Raw genomic sequence first — 20,484 nt, 5'->3', positions numbered from 1 at the left:
CGAAATACGGAGCGCAACAGCCCCTACCCCTAAAACAGCAGTGACGAGCGGAACATGTAACTCACCACTTTTACATGGTTATGTGCCTTTTGTAATAGCAGCACAGTACAACCTGGCGCAATAACCCTTGCAAGTACTTCTCAGGTGACGAAACTTTTACACATACACACAACAGCTGATTGACGCACCTGATGTAAGCGAACTCGGCCGCTGTGTAAACTATACATACTTATACATCATATAATAATTACAGTGATAGTGTTTGTATATTGCATTTGGGACCAACACCATAAAATTACACACCAAAAACTTTCAGTAGGAACAGTGCCGAAAATGATAGAAAAAAAAAAAAAATCCATAAAATCTCATTGTTTTTAGTTGGCACGCCTCCGCAGTACAATGATAACTTTGATGACAATCACCAATATATTTTAAATGTTTGTTGCAAATAAATTCACAATCGTCTTTGATCACCATAACCCTAGTTACCCCTGAAGTCTAGTTTTTTATTAGGGAGGGTAAACAAGAGGAATAACTAAATTATAAGACATGACACAAAGGGAGTCACCATGATCACTTAGCAACCAAGCAAATACACCTTTGAATTTGGCAGTGGACAATGGTTTCCCTTTAACAAACTTCACTTTTTTGGTCTTCTTAGGCTTTTCTCCCGGAGTGCCGGGACAAATGAGTACCTATCAGTGACCCCGGAAGGTACAATACCATTGAATTAAATATGGTAAACCCACTCGAGGCAGGAAATTAAACTCATAATACTGCATTTTTTCCCCCCCCAGCAACCATAAGAAGTAATTAACTGATTTGGCTGTTTAGCCTTCAGTCAATAGGAAACAGCAATACCACGCCAACCTCAACATGATTCAAGAGATAGCATGGCATCATTTGATTGATTTATTGACTGAATTCATATTTGAATGTGTCACGCTGTTTTTTTTATATTTGCATAATACTTTTTAAAAAAAATTGCAATGTATTCCAAGAGACTTATTTACAATTTCTTAGATGAGCAAAGTAGCTTTAGCTAGTAGCTTTAACTTATGCTTCACATCTTTGACTCAAATCCCACGGAACTGTCTGAAATTTCCATCTCGAGTTACATTCAGTAGTGAACTTGCAGAGCTGGTGAGAAAAGTCAATCTCTTTTGTAGTTTTATTTAACCTGAATGCTTTCCATGTTAAAACTGGGCTGACTTCAGTATGTTGCCCCTCATATGGGCAGCAGAGGCCCATACTTCAAGACTCACGTATTCTCCATTAGTTCAGTGTTCAAATGATTCTTGTACACTTGTGAAATGTTGGCTATTGCAAGTACAGTTTCTCAAAATTTAACACTCTGCATGAACAGTTTTCTTTAACAAGCACAGGTGGTCAATCCATTAAAGCTTTCAGACTCTCCTGAATTAATGCCGAATACAGCAAAACCTCTGTCAAAAGTACGATCAGCTCTCGTCAGTACAGCAATTATATTACCATACAGCTTCATACTAGCATAGCAAATGGCAGTACTAGCTCTCTTTACTATGTATATAAATGTGTCTCAGAATACTCAAAGTAACGTGGCCAGAGGTAGACTTATACTGCATATTTCAAAACAAATCTATTAAAACTTTAAAACATATTTCAAAACAAATCTATTAAAACTTCAAAGCTGTTATTCTCACTGGCTGTGGAAGCTCCCTAACACCCTTTCCTATGTGACCTATTTCATTTATTATACCTTACTGTCCTCTTCAGTTAAGTAAATCTTTCTAGTATTGCCATACTGTGCATAACAACATAAAAAAGTATATCAAACTCCCATATCCAAATTAAATTGCTAAGAGGTGTTCAGGAGATTCCTTAATAAATGACAAGAATACAGGCCTTAGTGTTCTGGGCTACAGTGGCATAGCTTCAGACTCCTACACCATGAAGAGGGTAATACAAAAGTAACTTTTTGAAGCCAAAATATTAAACTATAGTTTTCATCACAAATCTACTTCCCACTTAAAGTCTTCATGAACAGTAGACTAAAAAATGTACAATAAAAGTTTCAAGTACAGCCAGCGCACGCATAATGCGGGAATATTATACCCTCAAGCTCCTGCTTTATGAGAATCCCATGTTACAGGGCCATATGTTTACATGCTAAAAGGTTTCATGGCACCTAAGCCATCCATAAGTTCACCTTTTGTGGCAATTTTCAGTTTTTTCTTTCCCATGACATTTACCTAATAAATACTTCATTACATAAATGCTGGTTTCCTCATCTTAAATGGAAGAGGTTGTGGGCTTGCTGGGGGGTAGTGGAGTGGGGTTCAGAGGCAGGGCAGGACTCCTACTAGTCACAAAGATCACACAGAGCATGTGTGCAGCCACAGTGCAGGGAGTGGGAAGGCTCAACTGGGGCATGAATGCTCAGTGGACTGTGACGACACTGCGCAGACAGACAGCCATATCATACGGTGATGCAATCCGTGCTATGACTATCACTGGCCACGTTGTGTCCACACCGCATTATGACCCTAATTTGCCATGTTATGACTGTTTGAATGATAATTTGGGGCCTCTGGCCGCATTATGTCTATTGCTGTCGCATGGTATGGTGTTAAAAGAAAAGGGCAGCTTCCTCTGTCCATTCAATGTCTATAATTTTCACGGAGACTAAATTTGGACATAAAATTTTGCCTCCCGTGTTATGTTTTGCACTATAGGATCGCATGTTATGTGAATGCTGACTGTACTGTAAAATGAGACACAATCATTCAAGCTTTTGACAACTTGGCTTAACAGAAAAACTTCATCTGCACACTTATTAAAACACTTGACAAACACATCAGGGACAGAGAAACAGAGCACTTTTATAACTTTTACTTAATAAATTCTCAAGAATAAGAACTGATAATCTCCTTCTTAGGATGTATAATGCTATACTGTAACATCTGTTTTCTGTGCACAAGAGCTGATCAGGTAATTCACTCAATTTTGCTCACTATATCTGTATAAATTTCATTATATACAGTACTGTATACCACACAATGCACAGGCCTCTGTCACCTAATACTAAGTGCAAGGCCATGAAGTGTAAATACTGTACATGTATTATCTGGAGAGAATAGTACTAAACTTATTTAAATTAATGTGTAAATCAAATCTTAAAGTTACAATTTTAAGACTACAGCACTCAAGTAATAAATACCGAGCATTATACATTGCTCTCATTAAACTCTGGCATATCTTGGTTGGTCTTTAATTTTAAAGTAAATTTTCATTAAAGCTCACCAGTATAAATCCAGGTACAGTTTCAATTACTGTACAGTACTAGTTATCAAAAAAAAAAAAAAAAAAAAAAAAAAAAAACAACGTGCAGTAACTCATAAAATGTTCAATCACTTCAAGAGAACTTGGCAAGCATCAGATTTCTATTCACAGCCAACTGTTTCAATGATAATTTATAGCTCTTATTTTCCTTTCAGTGTAAAACTGTCTACAATCATTATAGCTGTATGCAGTATAATAATAGCATAATTTTTAAAAATGCACCATTAACATAAGGTTAAGACTATCTAAACACATGCCATATCCAGATACAGAACTGAGCCAATCACATGTTTGATACTAACTGCGATCAACATTTAGCTAAATTCATATCTGGAAGCATTTTCTTTTTCTAAAACACTGTCAAAGGTTACTTTATAACAACTACAGGCTACTAAGAACAGAAGAAGGGACCAAAGGCGACAGGAACTGAGTTCATTCAAGATATTTCATCAAATCTCACAGGGTCAATAAATGTTGTGTAACATATTACACACCTTTTGTCGAACAGTTATACACAGGTATACATTCTTAAAAGAATTCAACTGAAATACAAAGTGAAGTACAGTAATGCTCATGGTGTTTGGCTTTCATACACAATGTGTCTGGCCATCTCAAGATTAACAGATCTTGATTTGGCTCTTGCATAACTTTCTTTTGAAGACATGAATTTAGCAGGGTTTCGCACTTTCATTCTCCTTTCCTGTAAAAAATCTCATGATATTAACAAAACAGTTATGGGAAAAAAGGTCACTCTGCTATGAGGCAACTTAAGTCAAGTGACTGATGTGCCGCCAATTTTACTTACACACACCTAAAATCCTAGTGTAAACACGGCTTCTAGTAATATGTAGAAATGCCTCATCTAGATGCAATCCATCCTTGACAGGCAAATCCAACAAGAAAATTTCTATACAAACTAACACTTGGTTTCCAGCGTGGGTTGAAACAGCACAGTATATACGAGGTACGTGAACATTGGTTTAGCTCTTGATGAGGCTGAGGAGTGAGTTGATTGCCTTGGCAACTCCATCATGAATCTCGTGGAATTTGCCTTCGTACATGTAGGCTGGTGTTGTCACTACTCGGTTAGCTTCGTCTACTGCCACCTCGTTCACACCCTGCATAGTCAGCAAAGGCTTGTATTAAGACAATGAGGTGTAAAATTCATAATATCTGCTGTAAAGTGTAATGAAGAAAAACTGTAGGTTACTGTATGTAATGGGTATTTAATAATTATGAAACAATGAAAAACAACCTACCTTTTCAACAGCATTTGCACCAAAACTTTTGGCGGCATCAATGGAGCCCGCATATGGCCACTTCCCAGAACCATCATCTCAAGAGATAGAGAAAGGAAAGAAAAAGTAAATACTGGGCACTGTAAGCACTAGAAAACACAAAGCAATACAAATAATCTTGTAATGTGAATTCCTGCTGTCATAAACCATCACCATCATCAACCTGATATTTTTATTTTTTTCCCACCTCAGAATGCAGTGAGATAGTGTCCAGAACACATGGAAAGAGAAAAGTGGAATAAAACTTCACTGTACTGGACTAAAAGGGGAAGGTCCTGTTTGATAAAAGCCACTCTTAGCTACAGATATTAAAGAACTCACAGTAAGTTTTGCACAAAAAAACATACACACTTATCAGAAAATGAACTTAACAAGAAAATGGTCCCAGCCATTAAGTGGGGAGTGCCTGTATCATGATGTCAGCATAAATAATACAGCAGTTTTACTAACCAGCCTTGCCAAGTGTAAGAGTGACTCCTGAGGATCCGAGAACCTTAGCAGCGATGACAGGTGCAATACAACAAAGGCCAATTGGTTTCTTGGCCCCATGGAAGTCCTTGATCACTCTCTCCACCTCACTTGCAACGCTCATGTCTGCGCCCTTCACTGCGAAGTCTGAACTGATGGTAAAGATTTTGAGAGTTAGGTCTCACAGGCTGGATCAAAACTACAGGTTGTAGCTATATACCTGTAGTCCTTGTTATAGCTAAGTAAGGGATGAGATCTCCAGTATCAAAACTTTTTAAAAACAACTGCTACTGCAGTTTATGGTAATAACTACAGTAAATAGTAAGAAATGGTGCTTTAACAACTAATCTCCTTTACCCTTCTGAGGCTTTAATAACAAAAAAGAATGTCAAAATGAACTCATAACAAGGACAACCTGTAATGACACTGTAGGTATTACAGTCCAGTATTACATAATGGTCTATAAAATATCTGTATTTTTATCAATACCTATGGTATCTAATAATCAGAAATTACAATGCATGTCAGTCATATCAAACCATCAACATACCTCTCCCTGGATTATGTCTAAAGTGAAATTACCGTACTGCGTGTCAAACATGGCTTTGTTGTTGCCCCAAGCTCATCTGAAGGTGAACCCTGTAGATTCCAGGCTGACGTTACCCTTCTCATACAAACTGCCCAAAGCATGGTACAAAGAGTTTATCCATCCATCCATCATCCAATCCTATGTTGCCCCATGAGAAGTGTAAGAGCCTGGGGCTAGGCAAGTTGGTCCTGACATTTAAGATGAGAGTGGCAAGCCTCATCCCTGAGTGGCAATAAGTGAGCAATAAACCCCCAACCACCCCTTGGATATAAACCTGCACTGGCTCAATCTGACTGGAGCGCCTTAATTACTCACTAAACCACCAGGCGCCATAATTTGGTGATATGGTTACCACCCAGCATAGTAAATGGTTTCCTGGTGTACAGGAAACCATTTGGCTTATCAGTCAATGTAGAGTCACCCATAGGCAAAAGGAAGAGGAAAGAATGAAGGAAAGAAAGACAGAAGAGGGAGTGTAATGTCACCTGCAGACAGAAGGAAGAGGAAAGAATTAAGGAAAGAAAGACAGAATAGGTAGTGTAAAGTCACCTGCAGACAGAAGGAAGAAAAAAGAATGAAGGAAAAACAGATGAGGAAGGAAGGAAGAGGGGAAAAGGTAGACATGCAAAGCAGCACCACATCAAGTGAGTGGCTGTTTATCCTGGGGGGGAAGGATGCAACTCACCACTCCATCCTTCTGCCTATTTGACTCATCCCCTTGTAAGAACTCTTTTACTTCATCTTTCCACTTGACATTCCCCATTTCACTGCTTCAACAATCTAATACATTTACTTAATTAACTGTTAAAAGTTCTCTCAGCTGAAGAAGACTGTAAAGTGTTTGGCTTAGGCTGTGTGAAATACTGAATCAGTCTACAATGCTAAAAGGGTTAACTACAATATTGATACTTTGCTTTTAAACCCTCCAAGTTACAGGATTTCCCTCAGCTGAGCAAAACTATGATGTTATAGCTCATTCACCTTAACTTGGCCCAGATTTTCTCCCTTTAGTGGCTTATTACATGTAGCTCAATGGTTGGGGGGGGGGGGGGTTCTGGCTCCGTATCCTTTCCACAGAACTTCATGACTCATACACTATTGTTAATCCACTACTGAGTCTCAACATTCAAGATGGAGAGATTGCAATTTCAGGCCAAGCTGAAAGTAAAAAAACACAGTACATCACATGTGGTACTTACAGATTCTTAGCAGCCCCAAACCCGCCTGGGAAAAAGACGGCATCTGCAGTAGCTGATGACAGTTCGGCAAGAGGCTTAACGTTGCCTCGCGCAATCCTGGCTGATTCCACCAACACATTACGACTCTCACCCTCCATCGGGGCACCCTGAACAAAAATGTTAATAATTACTTACAGACTAGGAAGTCTCACATACAGTTTTAAGATGATGAAGTACTGTGGTGTTGATGTGGATGTGACTGCAAGTGTTAAGAGAAATATTCTGAGATGGTTTGACCATGTGGAGAGGACAGAGAAAGCGTGATTGACTAGACAAGTGTATGTGAGTGACCTGGAGGGGGAGACCAAGGATGAGATGGAGTGATGGAGTGGCAAGGTAAATGAGGGAGGGGGTATGTGCTGTAGATAAAGTGCCAAATGGCAAAGGACAGGCAACATGGAGGCAATCTGTTTGTGGCCACCCCTTATGGGATTAAGACATCTGGTTATAAACAGAGATGGACTGATGATGAAGGTGCAGACGTGGGACAACTTCCTGTGGTGGCACCGGTATGACTGGGCAGTAGAGCTGCCTTGTTGTGCAAATATCTCAATCCTTCCCTATCCCTTGAAAGATGGACGGTGGACTGTAGTAGGGCAAATATGGCATGCAATCCACCATGTTCACATTCTGATTAGCTTGGCATTGCAGCTACTACTAAGATGACACTGACAATGATAATGAAACAAAAACAATGAGGATGATGGATGGATGGACTGAAGACTAGATGACTGTGGGTGATGATGCAATTTCCTGAATGTTGGTTACCTTAGTATGGTCGATGACGTGGAGTTGTGGGGCATGTGGGGCATAGCAAACAACCTCAGCCCCAGCCCGAGTAAGGCTGACCAGTGCTGCTGATGCCTCGTGTATCTCTGAACCATCGTACACACCCGACCCAGACAGCACCTGAAATAGACAGAGTATCAGTTTACATACACATGAATAATTTATATACCATTTTTCATTTTCTGCGTAAGACAGTGGGGTGGCTGGTGTTTGATAAGTTGGGAAGTACCAGTAATTAGCTCACTTGGGTACAGTATGGTACGGGGAGCACGGTAGCTCAGTGGTAGGGCGGTAGGGTGTTGGGCTTGTAATCATGAGGTTGCAAGTTCACACCCCGCCCGGTGGCTGCTGTGCTGGGAGGGATAGCGCTCTCCTGTAACCCTAGCAGGGCTATATGATCTGATCAGGTCTAGCTCGGGAATTGATTCCCCCCCTTGGGTACGGTACTTGGTTTTGCCTCCAGTTCACAGGAAACAGCTGCTGTACCATGGCCAACATTAAGCTGATACAGGGATTTCTTTAAGAGTTAGCAAAGATGTAATCTTACTCCCTCATCTATTATTATAAGTGTACAGCATATAAGTGTAACTACAGGCCAGGCAGCCCTTCCTAGTGGCAAGGCTGCCATTCACCTCTCAAAAACTACCCTTCCCAAAGAGATACATGTATAATTAGCTTGGTTATGATGCTAATCCCATCTTTGCCTCAGTACCAACACATAATACAACTAATATTCCACCATGCCCTCATTGTGGTGCAGCCCCCCTACACACCAATACCCCATGCATCTTACACCTTACTATCAGTGGGTAGTAAAGTGGCCTATGTTGTTTAGTAACTGTGAGTAATTATAAACAAATATGATGGTGTTTGGAACTTCATGGTCAACATATCTGCAATATGATCCCAAGACGAACTCTGGATTTTCATTCTAATAATCAATGCAACCTATCACAAAGTGGAATGGGCCGTTATGAAACTGAGGTTTTGGAACCGCCAAGGCTTCTACCACACTCTGTAATGCTGTTAACAACTACCTTAATACACTTTTTTGGTAGTAGGGATGCACATTCAGTTTAGCATTAAATCAACCGTTCTGCAGAAAACAATCCTAAAATACCCAATGCAGTTCCTGTCACCACAGCCGGCAACCAGACACAACATTTTTTAACTCTAATTAAGCTTACCACGGCCACTGTAGGCGCCTGCATGGTGGGGCTGTTGGAGAAGAAGCGAGCAGCTGTAGCCCTAGCTGTTGTCCTCACCAGGTTAAACATTTTCAAGCTATATTCTGTAGTGTCAACCGAAACTCCCAGACAGCTGAGCACAACCCAATTGTCCGAATTCTTGGCAGAGACTTTGGATTTGTGAAAAAGCTATTAAAAACGTAATCCTATACTGCCAAATATCCTTCTGCTATCTTTAAAAATAGAAATGTGTATTTTTCACTGAAATATACTTCGATTCAGCAACGCACACAATATATACGCAGAATAATGGAATTAGCAGTAGCAGCTTCCTGTGCGCTCTCCCACCACAGTTCATTGCATATATTGTTAGGCATCCATCGTAGAACCAGATGTAGTGATGCACAAAGGCTAAAACTACAAATATTTAGTAGTCTCAATAGGCCTAAAATTGCAACAAGCACAGTGACAGCGGCGCCACGCATGCGCAAATGCTCATTTAATCAACTCTGAGGAGGGTCATTTTTATTTTAAGTCGACCGTTTTCATTTTGACTCGTTCAAGTGCTTACAAGCTAAAGTGATTTTCAAGGCAGCAGAGACAATTTACCTACTTTTTTTTGTACACATGTTCTCTGCGTAGTTTTCTCAACATTTTCTTTAAACTGGAATATTATCTAGAGCGCTGGTAGTGCGATAAAATGGTAATATATATGCATGTGTGAGCGAGGCCATGTGCCCCCCGCCTCCCCCGCCGCCCAGTAACATGGCGGGGCTCGACTCGACAGGAAAATGGAGGGCCAACAACCACCTAGTATTGATATATGCAAAGGCCAAAAACTGGTAGTGACGGTGGAGGATGCCTACCCTGACCTGCTACTTGTGTCCTATGAACATGGCACCCAAGTTTTCCAAGGAGTTCTGCTGGATTCATCCAAGGGGTGAGGAGAAATAAGGCTTCATATTTGAAGGTGTCGTCATGGCTGGCCCTGCTGGCCATCTTGGCATTAGAAATATGCATGTCTGTTGCTTCAGATTTCTCACATGGAACATCATTTTAGAGGTTGTGAAATACAGGATCTTTCTTAGAGGGAGGTGCTGCAGTGGATGAACTACATTGCATCCCCTCACAAAGCCTGGATGTTCAAAATAGTCTTGTTTGAAGAGCAGGGAAGCCAGCCCTCACCTTTGTTTATTTTCTGCCCTTGTTTCTCTCAGCTCATATTTGTTGGGCCAGTTTGTCTCATTCTTTGCCTGGATTTAGTGTATGTTACTTAAAAAAATGTAGTGTACACTTCTTCTTGCCTTTAATAATGATAATTTGGCCCATTGGGAAGCTGAAGGTAAATTATTGGGAAAATTTGCCTCACAGTATTTTAGACTGAATGTATTTAAAACTTTCGTTGAATTTCTGATATAGAAGGAAGTCATTAATACTGTTATATTTAATTTTACTTGATTTTTGTTTGGAATTAGTCAACAACTTCATTTTAATGGTACATCTGAGCATGTGGAATGTACCTCGAATTATGGATAAGAAGGCAATAGAAGAAGGCAGAGCACAAGTGACATTAACAGATATTATTTTTGGAAATAGGAATGTGTTGTTTGGACATAAAGGAATATGTTTTCTCATGCAAAGTAAAAAAAAGTACTCACATAACTAAATAAGTAAGGCCTAACACAAATGCTAAAATATCTGTTTACTGTGTGCATCGTCATGCACTAGACTGATACACGAAGCTGCTGGAGATGGTAAATGTTACAAAATTCAACATAATGTGTGATAGGAAAGCAATTAGTGGAGCCAAAGAAGTACTGGTACAAGAGTGACCACACACGTTATCTTGTCACGGTAACATGCAGTGCACATTAATGAATCACTTCTTAATTTATATTGTATCAGATACATCGCAATGTTGGTAGAATACCATATAGCTATGTAAAATTTGTGGATGTTATTCAGAAAAGAAAAGAAAAAAAACGAAAAAGAGGGGATGTAAAGTGACTTTACAGGGTATTGTACACAAGTTAGTGAAATACGTATTATATGGTATAAATTTCTTCTTCCAGGAGACTGCCATGTGGTATCTACCCACCAGGTGGGGTGTTTCCTCCTCCTCCCCCACCAGAACCTACCATGGTCTCTGAAAATGATGATAAACTGTTTTCAGTGAAGCAGCGGCACACGTACTACCAGCAGGACCCGGTTGTGGACGGTAATCCCAAGAACAAAAAAGGTGTGCAGTTGCGTCAATCGATATCCCTCACACAGCGCTTTAAAAACTCCCGTATGACTGTGCGCTTGAGACCCAGACAAGTGCTGTGTTCTAAGTGTCAGTCAATATGCAATGAGAAATCTGAAAATGTGAGTGGTAACAAGGGACAGAAGACCAATGAAGTTACGACTGCAGCGAGACCAACTGCTGAAACGCGCTCAAGCTCCCGGACTTCTCGTGATCGAAGCGGCCATGACTCGAGTGTCTCCTCACACAGCCGAAGGACAGATCGCTCCCCACAGAAAAATGTACGGTTGGTCCCCAAGCTGGTTAAGTTGAAACCCAGTGAAATAGAAGCTGCCACCAGTAAAGGTGTGAGTTGTTTAAGGAAAAATTCAAGCCGAAGCTCCCGAAATGAGCCGGAGCCCAGTGATAACGAAGATAATGCAGGAACAAACCACTTGTATTCAGTGTCTGGTAATAACTCAACCTCTGATGGCAAAGTGCCAAAGTTGAAACTGTCGACAAACCTCTGTGTTTCTGATGGGGACACGAGGCGGAAGGGTCGCATTCCAAAGATGACTATATCCACACTCAATCTTGGTGTATCAGGAAGTGATAGTTCCAAGGAAGGCTGTGAGGGTGAAAGCGGTGATCTAAAATTACAGAGTATTCCCAAAATGATATTAACGGCAAGTGGTATTGTAAATGAAACTTTAGGTGATAAGAAGGATAAAGAGAGTGGAAAGGGCAGGAAAGTGAGTGACTTGGGTGAGTCCCATGGTGATGGAAAAGAATTAAAACTAAGATCCGGCAATGTGCACAAAGTGAGCCTGGCTGCTGGGGGTCATCAGGAATTTAGTGATTGTTTATCAGAGCGAATGTCTCCAATACCAAAGTTAACCATCCTTCCCTTGATCCCAAAGAAAGAAAGTCAGGGTGATGATGTGGGAGATACCAAGCATCATAAAATTGTAAAAGGGTTTTTGGAAGATATTCCTTTAGAAAAGATGAGTCTGAGAAAAAAGCGCTCTCTCGGATCCATGGAAGACCTATGGGATGAGAGTGTGTTTGATGAAACCGCGAAAAAGCACAAAAGAGAGGAATCGGAAGACAATATTGATGAGAGTGATACACAGACACTTACTGGTGAAGACACAGAAGGTGACAAGCCCAAAACAACGCCTGTTCTTAAGATATCTTTTGGGCCTGAGGGAAAAGGAACTGTTCTCAAAATACCTTCCAGAAGTACTGTTGTGACTATTAGTAACCCTGAAGTAGACACAGAGGAAGAGAATACAAAGAAAGACAAGGATATGAGTGCCAAAGCTGCCAAAAAGGCCTTGAAGAAAGCCAAAAAGGAGGCCCAGAAAAAAGCAGTGTTAGGCGGAGCGTCACCGGCATACATGGTTGGTGGGATGTCGCCACGGTTCGGTGGAATGTCTCCCCTGCGGCTGGGTGGCATGTCCCCTGCCAGGCTAGGTAGTTTCTCCCCTGCCAGGTTTGGTGGGACATCTCCAGCACGATTTGGGGGAATGTCACCTGCCCGAGCCACAGCTGTTGACCTCTCCACCAGGGACCTCCCACCCAAGAAGCACAAGCATAAAGTGAAGCATAAAAAGAAGCACAAGGATGAACGCAGGCACAAACTGGCAGACGACAGCAAGGTTCAGGTGGACTTGAAGGATGACACGAAGGATGGTGCACCACATGCAGCAGATTCGGCAGATCCTGATATTCCTGTTGAGAATATAACTCCTGACCTACAGTGGAATTCTGAAAGGTCCGACTACCAAACCGACCAGTCTTCTGCCATGCCTCATAGTCAAGGGGGCACCTTAAACTCACAGACTGCCACCACTCCATTGCAGCCCTCCCGTCATAAACTGTCCATATCCATCAAGAGAGTTAGTAATGCCAGTTATGTAGCGTGTGACTCCAGCCATTCTGATGGGGAGCGGACAGTTACCCCAACCAACCCAAGCTGTAGCGAAGATAATCTGACGGACCAGCTCCAGGATCAGACCTGTGAGGGGTTTAACACGTGTGAGAAATCCCTGAGAATAGAGTGTGAGGAGTATGATAAATGTGCCCCTTCCGAAGCACCCAATGCATATCATGTAGAGGGTGCGAATATGGAGAGTTTGGGGTACCTCACAGATAGCAGACGGGATGGGGTCGGTCTGGGGGCCGGGGGTCCATATGGGATGGAAACCCCTGAACCATCCCTAGCCGGCAGCAACTCCCCATACAGTGATGATCCTGGCAGCATCCCAGACTTCCCCAGCACAATGGACGGTGGGGATGAACAGCCCAGCGCAGCACTTCTAATGCGGCTGAGCTGGCAGGAGGTGCAGCAATGTGAAGTTGGGGATGGGCGTGTGATGGCGGTGGGGGATGTGGTTTGGGGCAAGATACATGGCTTCCCATGGTGGCCAGCCAAGGTTAGCACTCGCATGTTAATGTACTGTTGTGAATATAAATATTGATTCACTTTATTACAGTAAATAAGGAGACAGTGAGCAGTACCTAACTTATCAACCTAGTATCTATTGTTTTCGTAAGAGACCAACAAACTTCTCAGAATATTGTAGCTATAAGGATTTCACATCATAGCCATCTACATATGGACTGATATTATTCACTGCAGTTTTACCTTGTCTTAGTACCTTAGAGCATCATAATATATTTTATTGGAAGATTCAGAGCCACGTTAGATTTAGCCTCAAGATTTTATATCATATAGTTATTTTGTTACCTGAAGGGATATTGTGAGTGATGTAGCAAGTATTCATAAAATTTACCATATGTTCATCATCATCATCCAATCCTACATTGCCCCATGAGGAGCGTAGAAGCCATGGGCTAGGCAGTTGGTCTTGACATTTAAGGTGAGAGTGACCAGCCTCACTCTCCCTGAGTGGCATTACTCACTAAACCACCAGGTGCCAAAATTTGGTTATATGGTTACCACCCAGTGTAGTAAATGGTTTCCTGGTGTTCAGGAAACCATTTGGCTTGTCACTCAGCGTAGTCAACCACAAGCAGAAGGAAAAGGAAAGAATGAAGGAAAGAAAGACAGAAGAGGGAGTGTAAATATTTTACCTTTTTAGGATCCCATGTTCTTAAAGTAGTTCATGTGTTTAGGTGGTAGGAATGCGAGTGTTGCGAGAGGGTAACGGCGAGGCTCGGTGGCAACAGGCACATGTCAGCTGGTATGGCTCATCAACGTCATCACTCATGCCCGCTGCTACACTACAACCCTTCCTCAAGATGTTTAAGGTTGGTATCTAGCCATGTGTCTGTCTGTCTGCCTCAGTATTGTTAAGGCCAACATCTGCCTGTCCATCCTTCTGTGCACTGGACTGTGCTCCATAGCCAGATGCCTTAAGCCTGAAAGGGTTGGCCACAAACACATTGTCTCCATGTCACCCTGTCAGTGTATCTTAATAAACTGGATTTGCACAGTACTGGTAGCTGTGACTTGGTACATACCAGCTCAGATGAATTTCCAGGAAAGAAGATTTGTGTGTGTGTGTGTGTGTGTGTGTGTGTGTGTGTGTGTGTGTGTGTGTGTGTGTGTGTGTGTGAAGAACAGACCACATAATTCTGATTATTAGTATTTTCTAGTTGGATATGCTGTACAGTATTTGACAAGTTCATAGTGTAGACTTTTTTGTTTCTGAATTTATGAAGAACAGACCACATCATTCCAATTTTTAATAGTTTTTAGTTGGATATGTTGTACTTGACAAGTTCATTAAGGGTGACAGCTGTGTGTGTGCATTGTTGAAAGGCCTTTCCCCCCCCCCCCCAACTACACTGAATGAGCTCTTGGAACTGGGTATGTCTCAGTAGATAGCAAGTAGACTTAGTTACAAAACAAGGACATAGAAGAATTGGAAATGATGTAAAAGAATGTAAGTACAGATGATGGTAAGTATGACAGCAGTGATGATAATGAAACTTTGCAGATGCGATATAACAAGAGGAAGCGTGGACCATACCGAGAGGCCATCAAGCAGGCCACAAGTGAGGCTGAGCAAACTGTAGGTGGGGATGACCCACCAGGCCAAGAGAGGGGCATGACAGACATGATGTGTCTGGCATCGGAGGCAGTGGTGAGTGACGATGCGTGTATGGCACAGGAAGATGTAGCAGATGATGAGGTGGAGTCTCAGAGCCAAGAACAAACTGTACAGGGGGAGATGGGGTGCTGGGGACAGGAGGCGGGGCGAGTGGTGAGTGGAGGGCTGGACTGCACAGGGCAGCAGGCAGAACAGCTGGTGGAAGGGGATGTGGAATGTCCAGGGAGGGAGGAGCAGCAGCACACAGCCCCAGAACACCTACTGGGGGCATCACCCAGAGAAGTTGATGTAGTCAGCTGAGACATACCTGGCCTTGCCCTAGCCTTTTTCTAAACCTGCCCTGCCCTGCAATAGTATAACCCTACCCTTCCTTGGCCTATCATAACTTTTTCCCTACCTTACCTTTCCCAGTTCCCTGCTCTGTCCCAGTACCAGGTATGGGGTATACCTTACCTGACTAACCTTGCTTCCAATATTCTGCCTTGCCCTGCCCTAATATAACTTTCTTTAACAAGCTCTGTAAATCAATAATAATGTCTAACCATCTTCTGCTCATCTACACTCCGACCAAGCTTGTTCTACCCAGCCATACCCTGCTTTGCCTAACTCAACCCAGCCCAGATAAGCTTTAACTTGGAGGAGAACTGGTGTGGCAGGACCCTTTGTAGCAGTGACTGAAGCTGAATCTCACTAATTTCAGTTTGTCCATTTGGTGCTGTTGAAAATGCTGTATGGTACGTATAGGTTAAAGGGTATGATTTTATTTTTTGCTTTCATGTACAGATCCTGAAATGTGCACAGTCATCTGCTTGGTATATGCAATATTATGTAGAGAATGTTATATCCTTTATGTCATTTATGTAATCTGTTTTGATAACCTGTTTTGCCTAAGGATAAAATGTTTAAATGTAATATAATTTTAAAGTTTCAGTTATTACAAATTTGTTTTAACTAGTTTCTTTTTGTTTGAAATTTCTGTTATGGCTTTAATGTATATTCTGTAAATGTTATTTTGTTTTACCCCATTAAAAGTTGACGATCAGGCCATTCTCAGTCAAGTTCAGTGCTGGGGTGTTGGCTCTGATATCCTCCTGTCCTACACACACTTATTTATACATCGTATACCAACACACTGAGTCACACTCACACCCACACACTTAGGCATGTCTAACACAAACACCAATGTAATGTAAACACACACACACACACACATAACTACAGTACATGCACAGTTCCCTCACACCAGTCTAATATATACACACACAAACACATTCACAGTTCCTCCTGTACAAATTTAATGCAAACATGGACACTTCTCATGTCAATTCATTATACAAACATATACATAAATAAATGTACTCTTGCATTCCCTCTTATCACAATCACAAGCTAACATGAACTATGGTTGAATCTGTCATTTGGTTCTGTGCAATGTCAGCACTTGTGTTTATCTTCAGTTTATAGTTTTTATGTACAGTATACACCTTATGAACAAATACCTACTGTAGAACTATTAATAAGACAACCTTTTCCTCACTTGTGTGTAAGAAATTTTGTAGATATTTAAGGCCATATTGCAGGTGGCATCAGAAGCTTCATAGCATCTTTTCCTTGGTGATCAATTTCATGTTACTTAATGGTACTGGAGAGGGACACCTTTATGTTGTGGTACTGGTATAACTAGACTGTGCTGCTACCTGCTTATGCAAACATCCCTCAGCTCTCCTCGTCCCCCAGATGAGATCAGTGGACTCCGGGAAGTGGGCAGCTTAATCCTGCAGTCCACTGGGTTTACATATCAGATGGGCATGGGGTTGCAGCGTCTACTGCTGAAACACCTTTTAATGCTCTTATGTGTTACTGAGGCAGACTTTATCAGTACTGAATATACAAGATAACACGGAACAGAATGTCTGGTAGCAGGGTGAAATATGCATGATAAATTGCCAAAAAAAAGTTGTTATGAAGTCTCTCATGCCAGCTAAATTATGACCTTTAAAACTACAGTCACTCCTCACTTAAAGTCTAGGATATGTGCATGAAATGCTGTACTGTATTGCAGAATAAGGAAAATAACTTTTTTTTATTATTATTATTATTTTTTTTTTTAGGAGAGAATTTTCAATTTGGAGAGGTGTGATGGTGATTTCAATAACCCCTTCACTCCTGGAAGACACATTGTTTTGGTTTGATTGAAGAGTTGTGAGTGTAGGGAAAGAGAGAGAGAGAAATGGATATATAGCTTTAACTGAGGAGTATCTGCAGTGACTTACCATGACTGTGATAAGCAGAGCAAGATCTTACGTGGCGATAAAGGAGTGTGACCTTAACCAACAGAAGTGTTCATTTGTCCATGTAATTCACCATTGACCTAAATATATAGAGTATTTAGGAAATAAATGTTCATCTGCCCCATCAGTCTAATGATACTTTTTTTTTTTTTTTTTTTTTCCACCTTGGGATTAACTTTTTGAATTGTTTACATATAACTTTCATTGACTTGCTGTGTGACAGGGACTCGTAAACTGAGTAAAATAATCTGGCAGCAGCAGAAATTAACTACAAAAATGCTTTACCATATTTATGATGTTAAGTGGGTGATGATGAGTTTTCCGGTACTGCTGTATATATTAACTGACATCTCTGAATTACTCACTGCTGTACTTACTTATGAATCGATAGGGTACTAGTTAAGTTTGGTATGTGTCCATTACCATGATTTGAAAGTCTGCAGTCACTTAAAACCACACGTCTCCCTCTGTTGCCATACGTCCTCAGTGGCACTCAGAATGTATGCACCTGTATTTGTTGTATGCCCTAAAGTATTTGGCATTACTGTGTTTCCCTCAGTTATTGGTGAATTAATTATCTTTTTGCATGTTTGTTTTATTTTAGGGAAGTTATGGTTTATTAGGAGTACAGTACTTTTCCACTGCAGTAATGAACTAGAGGATTATAAAGCAGATTTTAGGTTTAGTCAGACATTGGTAAATTCGTCATTCTGATTTTGAGGTGTTGGAGTAAGGTAGTGTAGTAGTAGTAGTGGTGATGGTGATGGTAGTAGTAGTAGTAATAGGAGTAGTAGCACTGTAGTTGCATCTCCAGGCTCATCCCAAAGTGAACCCCATGGACTGCAGGCCAAAGTTGCTCTTTATCTGCAGTCTGCTACCCACCTTTTGGGCGATAGAGCGGGGACTGAGGAGCATTTGTATTTCCAAGCAGCCCAACACCTGGTCATATTGGTGCCATCATGTGAAGGTATACCTCATCAGCACTAATATTGTGAGGTGGGATGGTGTGTGGTGGTGGTGGTGAGGTGGGTGCAAAGAACTGTAATGGTGCTTTTCTTTCTCATCAGTTCACAAAATTACAAGATCAGTGTGGTTGGTGTAAAATGTATATTTTCCTGTTACTAGCCATAATACAAAGTGGACAGGAGAAACAGTGATAAATATTTGACAGTTTCATCAGGATCATCTGTACATTGATTCTGACTTACTGCTGTTTTCGTATTCCAATGCAGAATTGAGGAACATGTACTAATGTTTATATCTGATTTTGTTTACCTATTCAGTAGGTACAAATTAAATAGGCAGTAACATCGCCTAACACTTCTCCTGTTTTGGTCATGTTGAATATTGTTAATAAATATGCTTTCTGTCTACAGTGACTGGTGTTTTCACATTGATTTATCACAAAATGCCACTTAAAACTGTCAGGGTATAATAGACTGCATTGATGCCACATATTAAGAAATATCAAAATGCTGTGTAAATCATATTTAGGCAACATCAAACCACTTCCTATAGCCATGTACTGTGTTTCTTCTGTGCATTATTTATTCTTTTATTTTACCTTTTTGCTGTGCCTTTTTATTATGACTCGCACCTGAATCCAGTCTATTTGACAGTAGGTCATCATTGTTGTAAATAATTTTCCAGAAATAGGACAGGAAAACACAATACTATAGTAAGAGAAGTTATTAAAAGAGTACCAAGTGAAATGGATCATACAGCTGTTCATTACATGACATCATCATCATTATCATCATCTGTGCCCAAATTCCCACTAATAGATGGAGTGGGGAAGATCCAGAAATAGGAAAAAAAAATAATAATAAGTCGGAACTCTAGTGTATGAATTTCTTGAATCCATAGTAGCACCAAAATTGTTGATGCTATAGTCTTTTAATGCTTGTTATCCAGCAGTTGGTGGACTTATTTTGGCTGAACAAAATCATCTGATCTTAATTTGACTGAAAGCATCTAAATGCATCCCTAGCAGGGAAAAAGTTTTTTTACAGTCCTCTAAAGATCTAACATCGTGTTTCACTGATGTGGTGGAAAATAGTTTCAAGATATGACCAGGGTTTCCACATACAATTGTATTTGGCCAATGTTCTGGAACATACCTAAATACAGATACATACCTGGCACATAAAAATGATACCATATTTTGGTAAAAATAAACTTTATGGCAACTTTTGTCATTCTTCCCCAGTGTGGTGTTTTATATACCAGGGGCATTACTTGTACCCAGGGACACACTCCTCTTGGGAGTGACAATGCATTCCCTCCTTTTGTAGTTGACTGTACTACTTGGATTTAGTTTAAGCAAGATACTGATGATGATTCTGCATTCTTTGTCTAGTTAGACATGTACTAACCTTTCTCTGCAATAGCAGTATGGTTATGAAATGAAGTAGCTTACTGATAATATTTTATGAAGTTGTCATTGTCAGTTGTGGGTAAGTACAGTCTCCTTAGCTCCACTTGTACAGGCACGCTTCAAGATTTTTAAGTGTTGCAGTGCTGTGTAAGTTAATATACAACTGGATGGACCATTTTATAGAAGACAATACGGCAGAACTGTTCATGTTAGTGTTTGACTGGATGGATATCTTTATAGGATACTGTGGAATTAGTGAACAAAGTTTTTAAACTTTAAAATATTGCTTGAGACCTGAAGCCTGCCTCTTAAAGCAGAAATGGTTGAGACTGTACTTTCACCCTTTATGGCACTGTTTAATTTTTACTGAGTGTTGAGGATGCTGACCATTGCCGAGTTTACTAACAGTATTCTCACAGCTTCCTTGCAAACTCTTTACCAAACTGTGATTTTTCGGATGACCGGTAGATAACTGTAAGATGATAGTGTCAAATTTGTAGTTGAATGCATTTGTCTATTTTACTACTTAAAAATTATGAACACAGTTCACTTTCACCTCATGGGTAATATTAACTGGTGTCCTGCAAAATGATTGTCAGATAGAGTGAGTTTATACTTAA

The 20,484-nt window shown here is 40.8% G+C and overlaps 2 protein-coding genes across 2 annotated transcripts; one reads left to right on the top strand and one right to left on the bottom strand.

Moving 5' to 3' along the window:
* Positions 1–2,351: 2,351 nt before the first annotated feature.
* On the bottom strand, positions 2,352–9,045 carry LOC145390429 (ES1 protein homolog, mitochondrial-like). The gene is made up of 6 exons (XM_080265358.1): positions 8,891–9,045; positions 7,683–7,823; positions 6,876–7,021; positions 5,070–5,239; positions 4,581–4,657; positions 2,352–4,439 (listed from the first exon to the last, which is right to left on the bottom strand). The coding sequence occupies exons 1-6, from the start codon at positions 8,978–8,980 to the stop codon at positions 4,302–4,304; spliced, it is 762 nt and encodes a 253-aa protein (XP_080121484.1). The 5' UTR covers positions 8,981–9,045; the 3' UTR covers positions 2,352–4,301.
* A 609-nt stretch (positions 9,046–9,654) lies between these two features.
* Positions 9,655–15,496, top strand: LOC145417700 (uncharacterized; the record flags this gene model as incomplete). Its single annotated transcript, XM_080286310.1, has 4 exons — positions 9,655–9,830; positions 10,963–13,552; positions 14,256–14,390; positions 15,083–15,496. Coding segments are annotated over 4 exons (3,315 nt in total), but the record flags the coding sequence as incomplete, so codon positions are not given.
* Positions 15,497–20,484: the final 4,988 nt, after the last annotated feature.

This window comes from Coenobita brevimanus, chromosome 14 (genome assembly GCF_032717465.1).
Source record: "Coenobita brevimanus isolate Jiangsu-jjx chromosome 14, ASM3271746v2, whole genome shotgun sequence".
Taxonomy (NCBI): Eukaryota; Metazoa; Arthropoda; class Malacostraca; order Decapoda; family Coenobitidae; genus Coenobita; species Coenobita brevimanus.
This window is presented reverse-complemented; position numbering and strand designations above follow the sequence as displayed.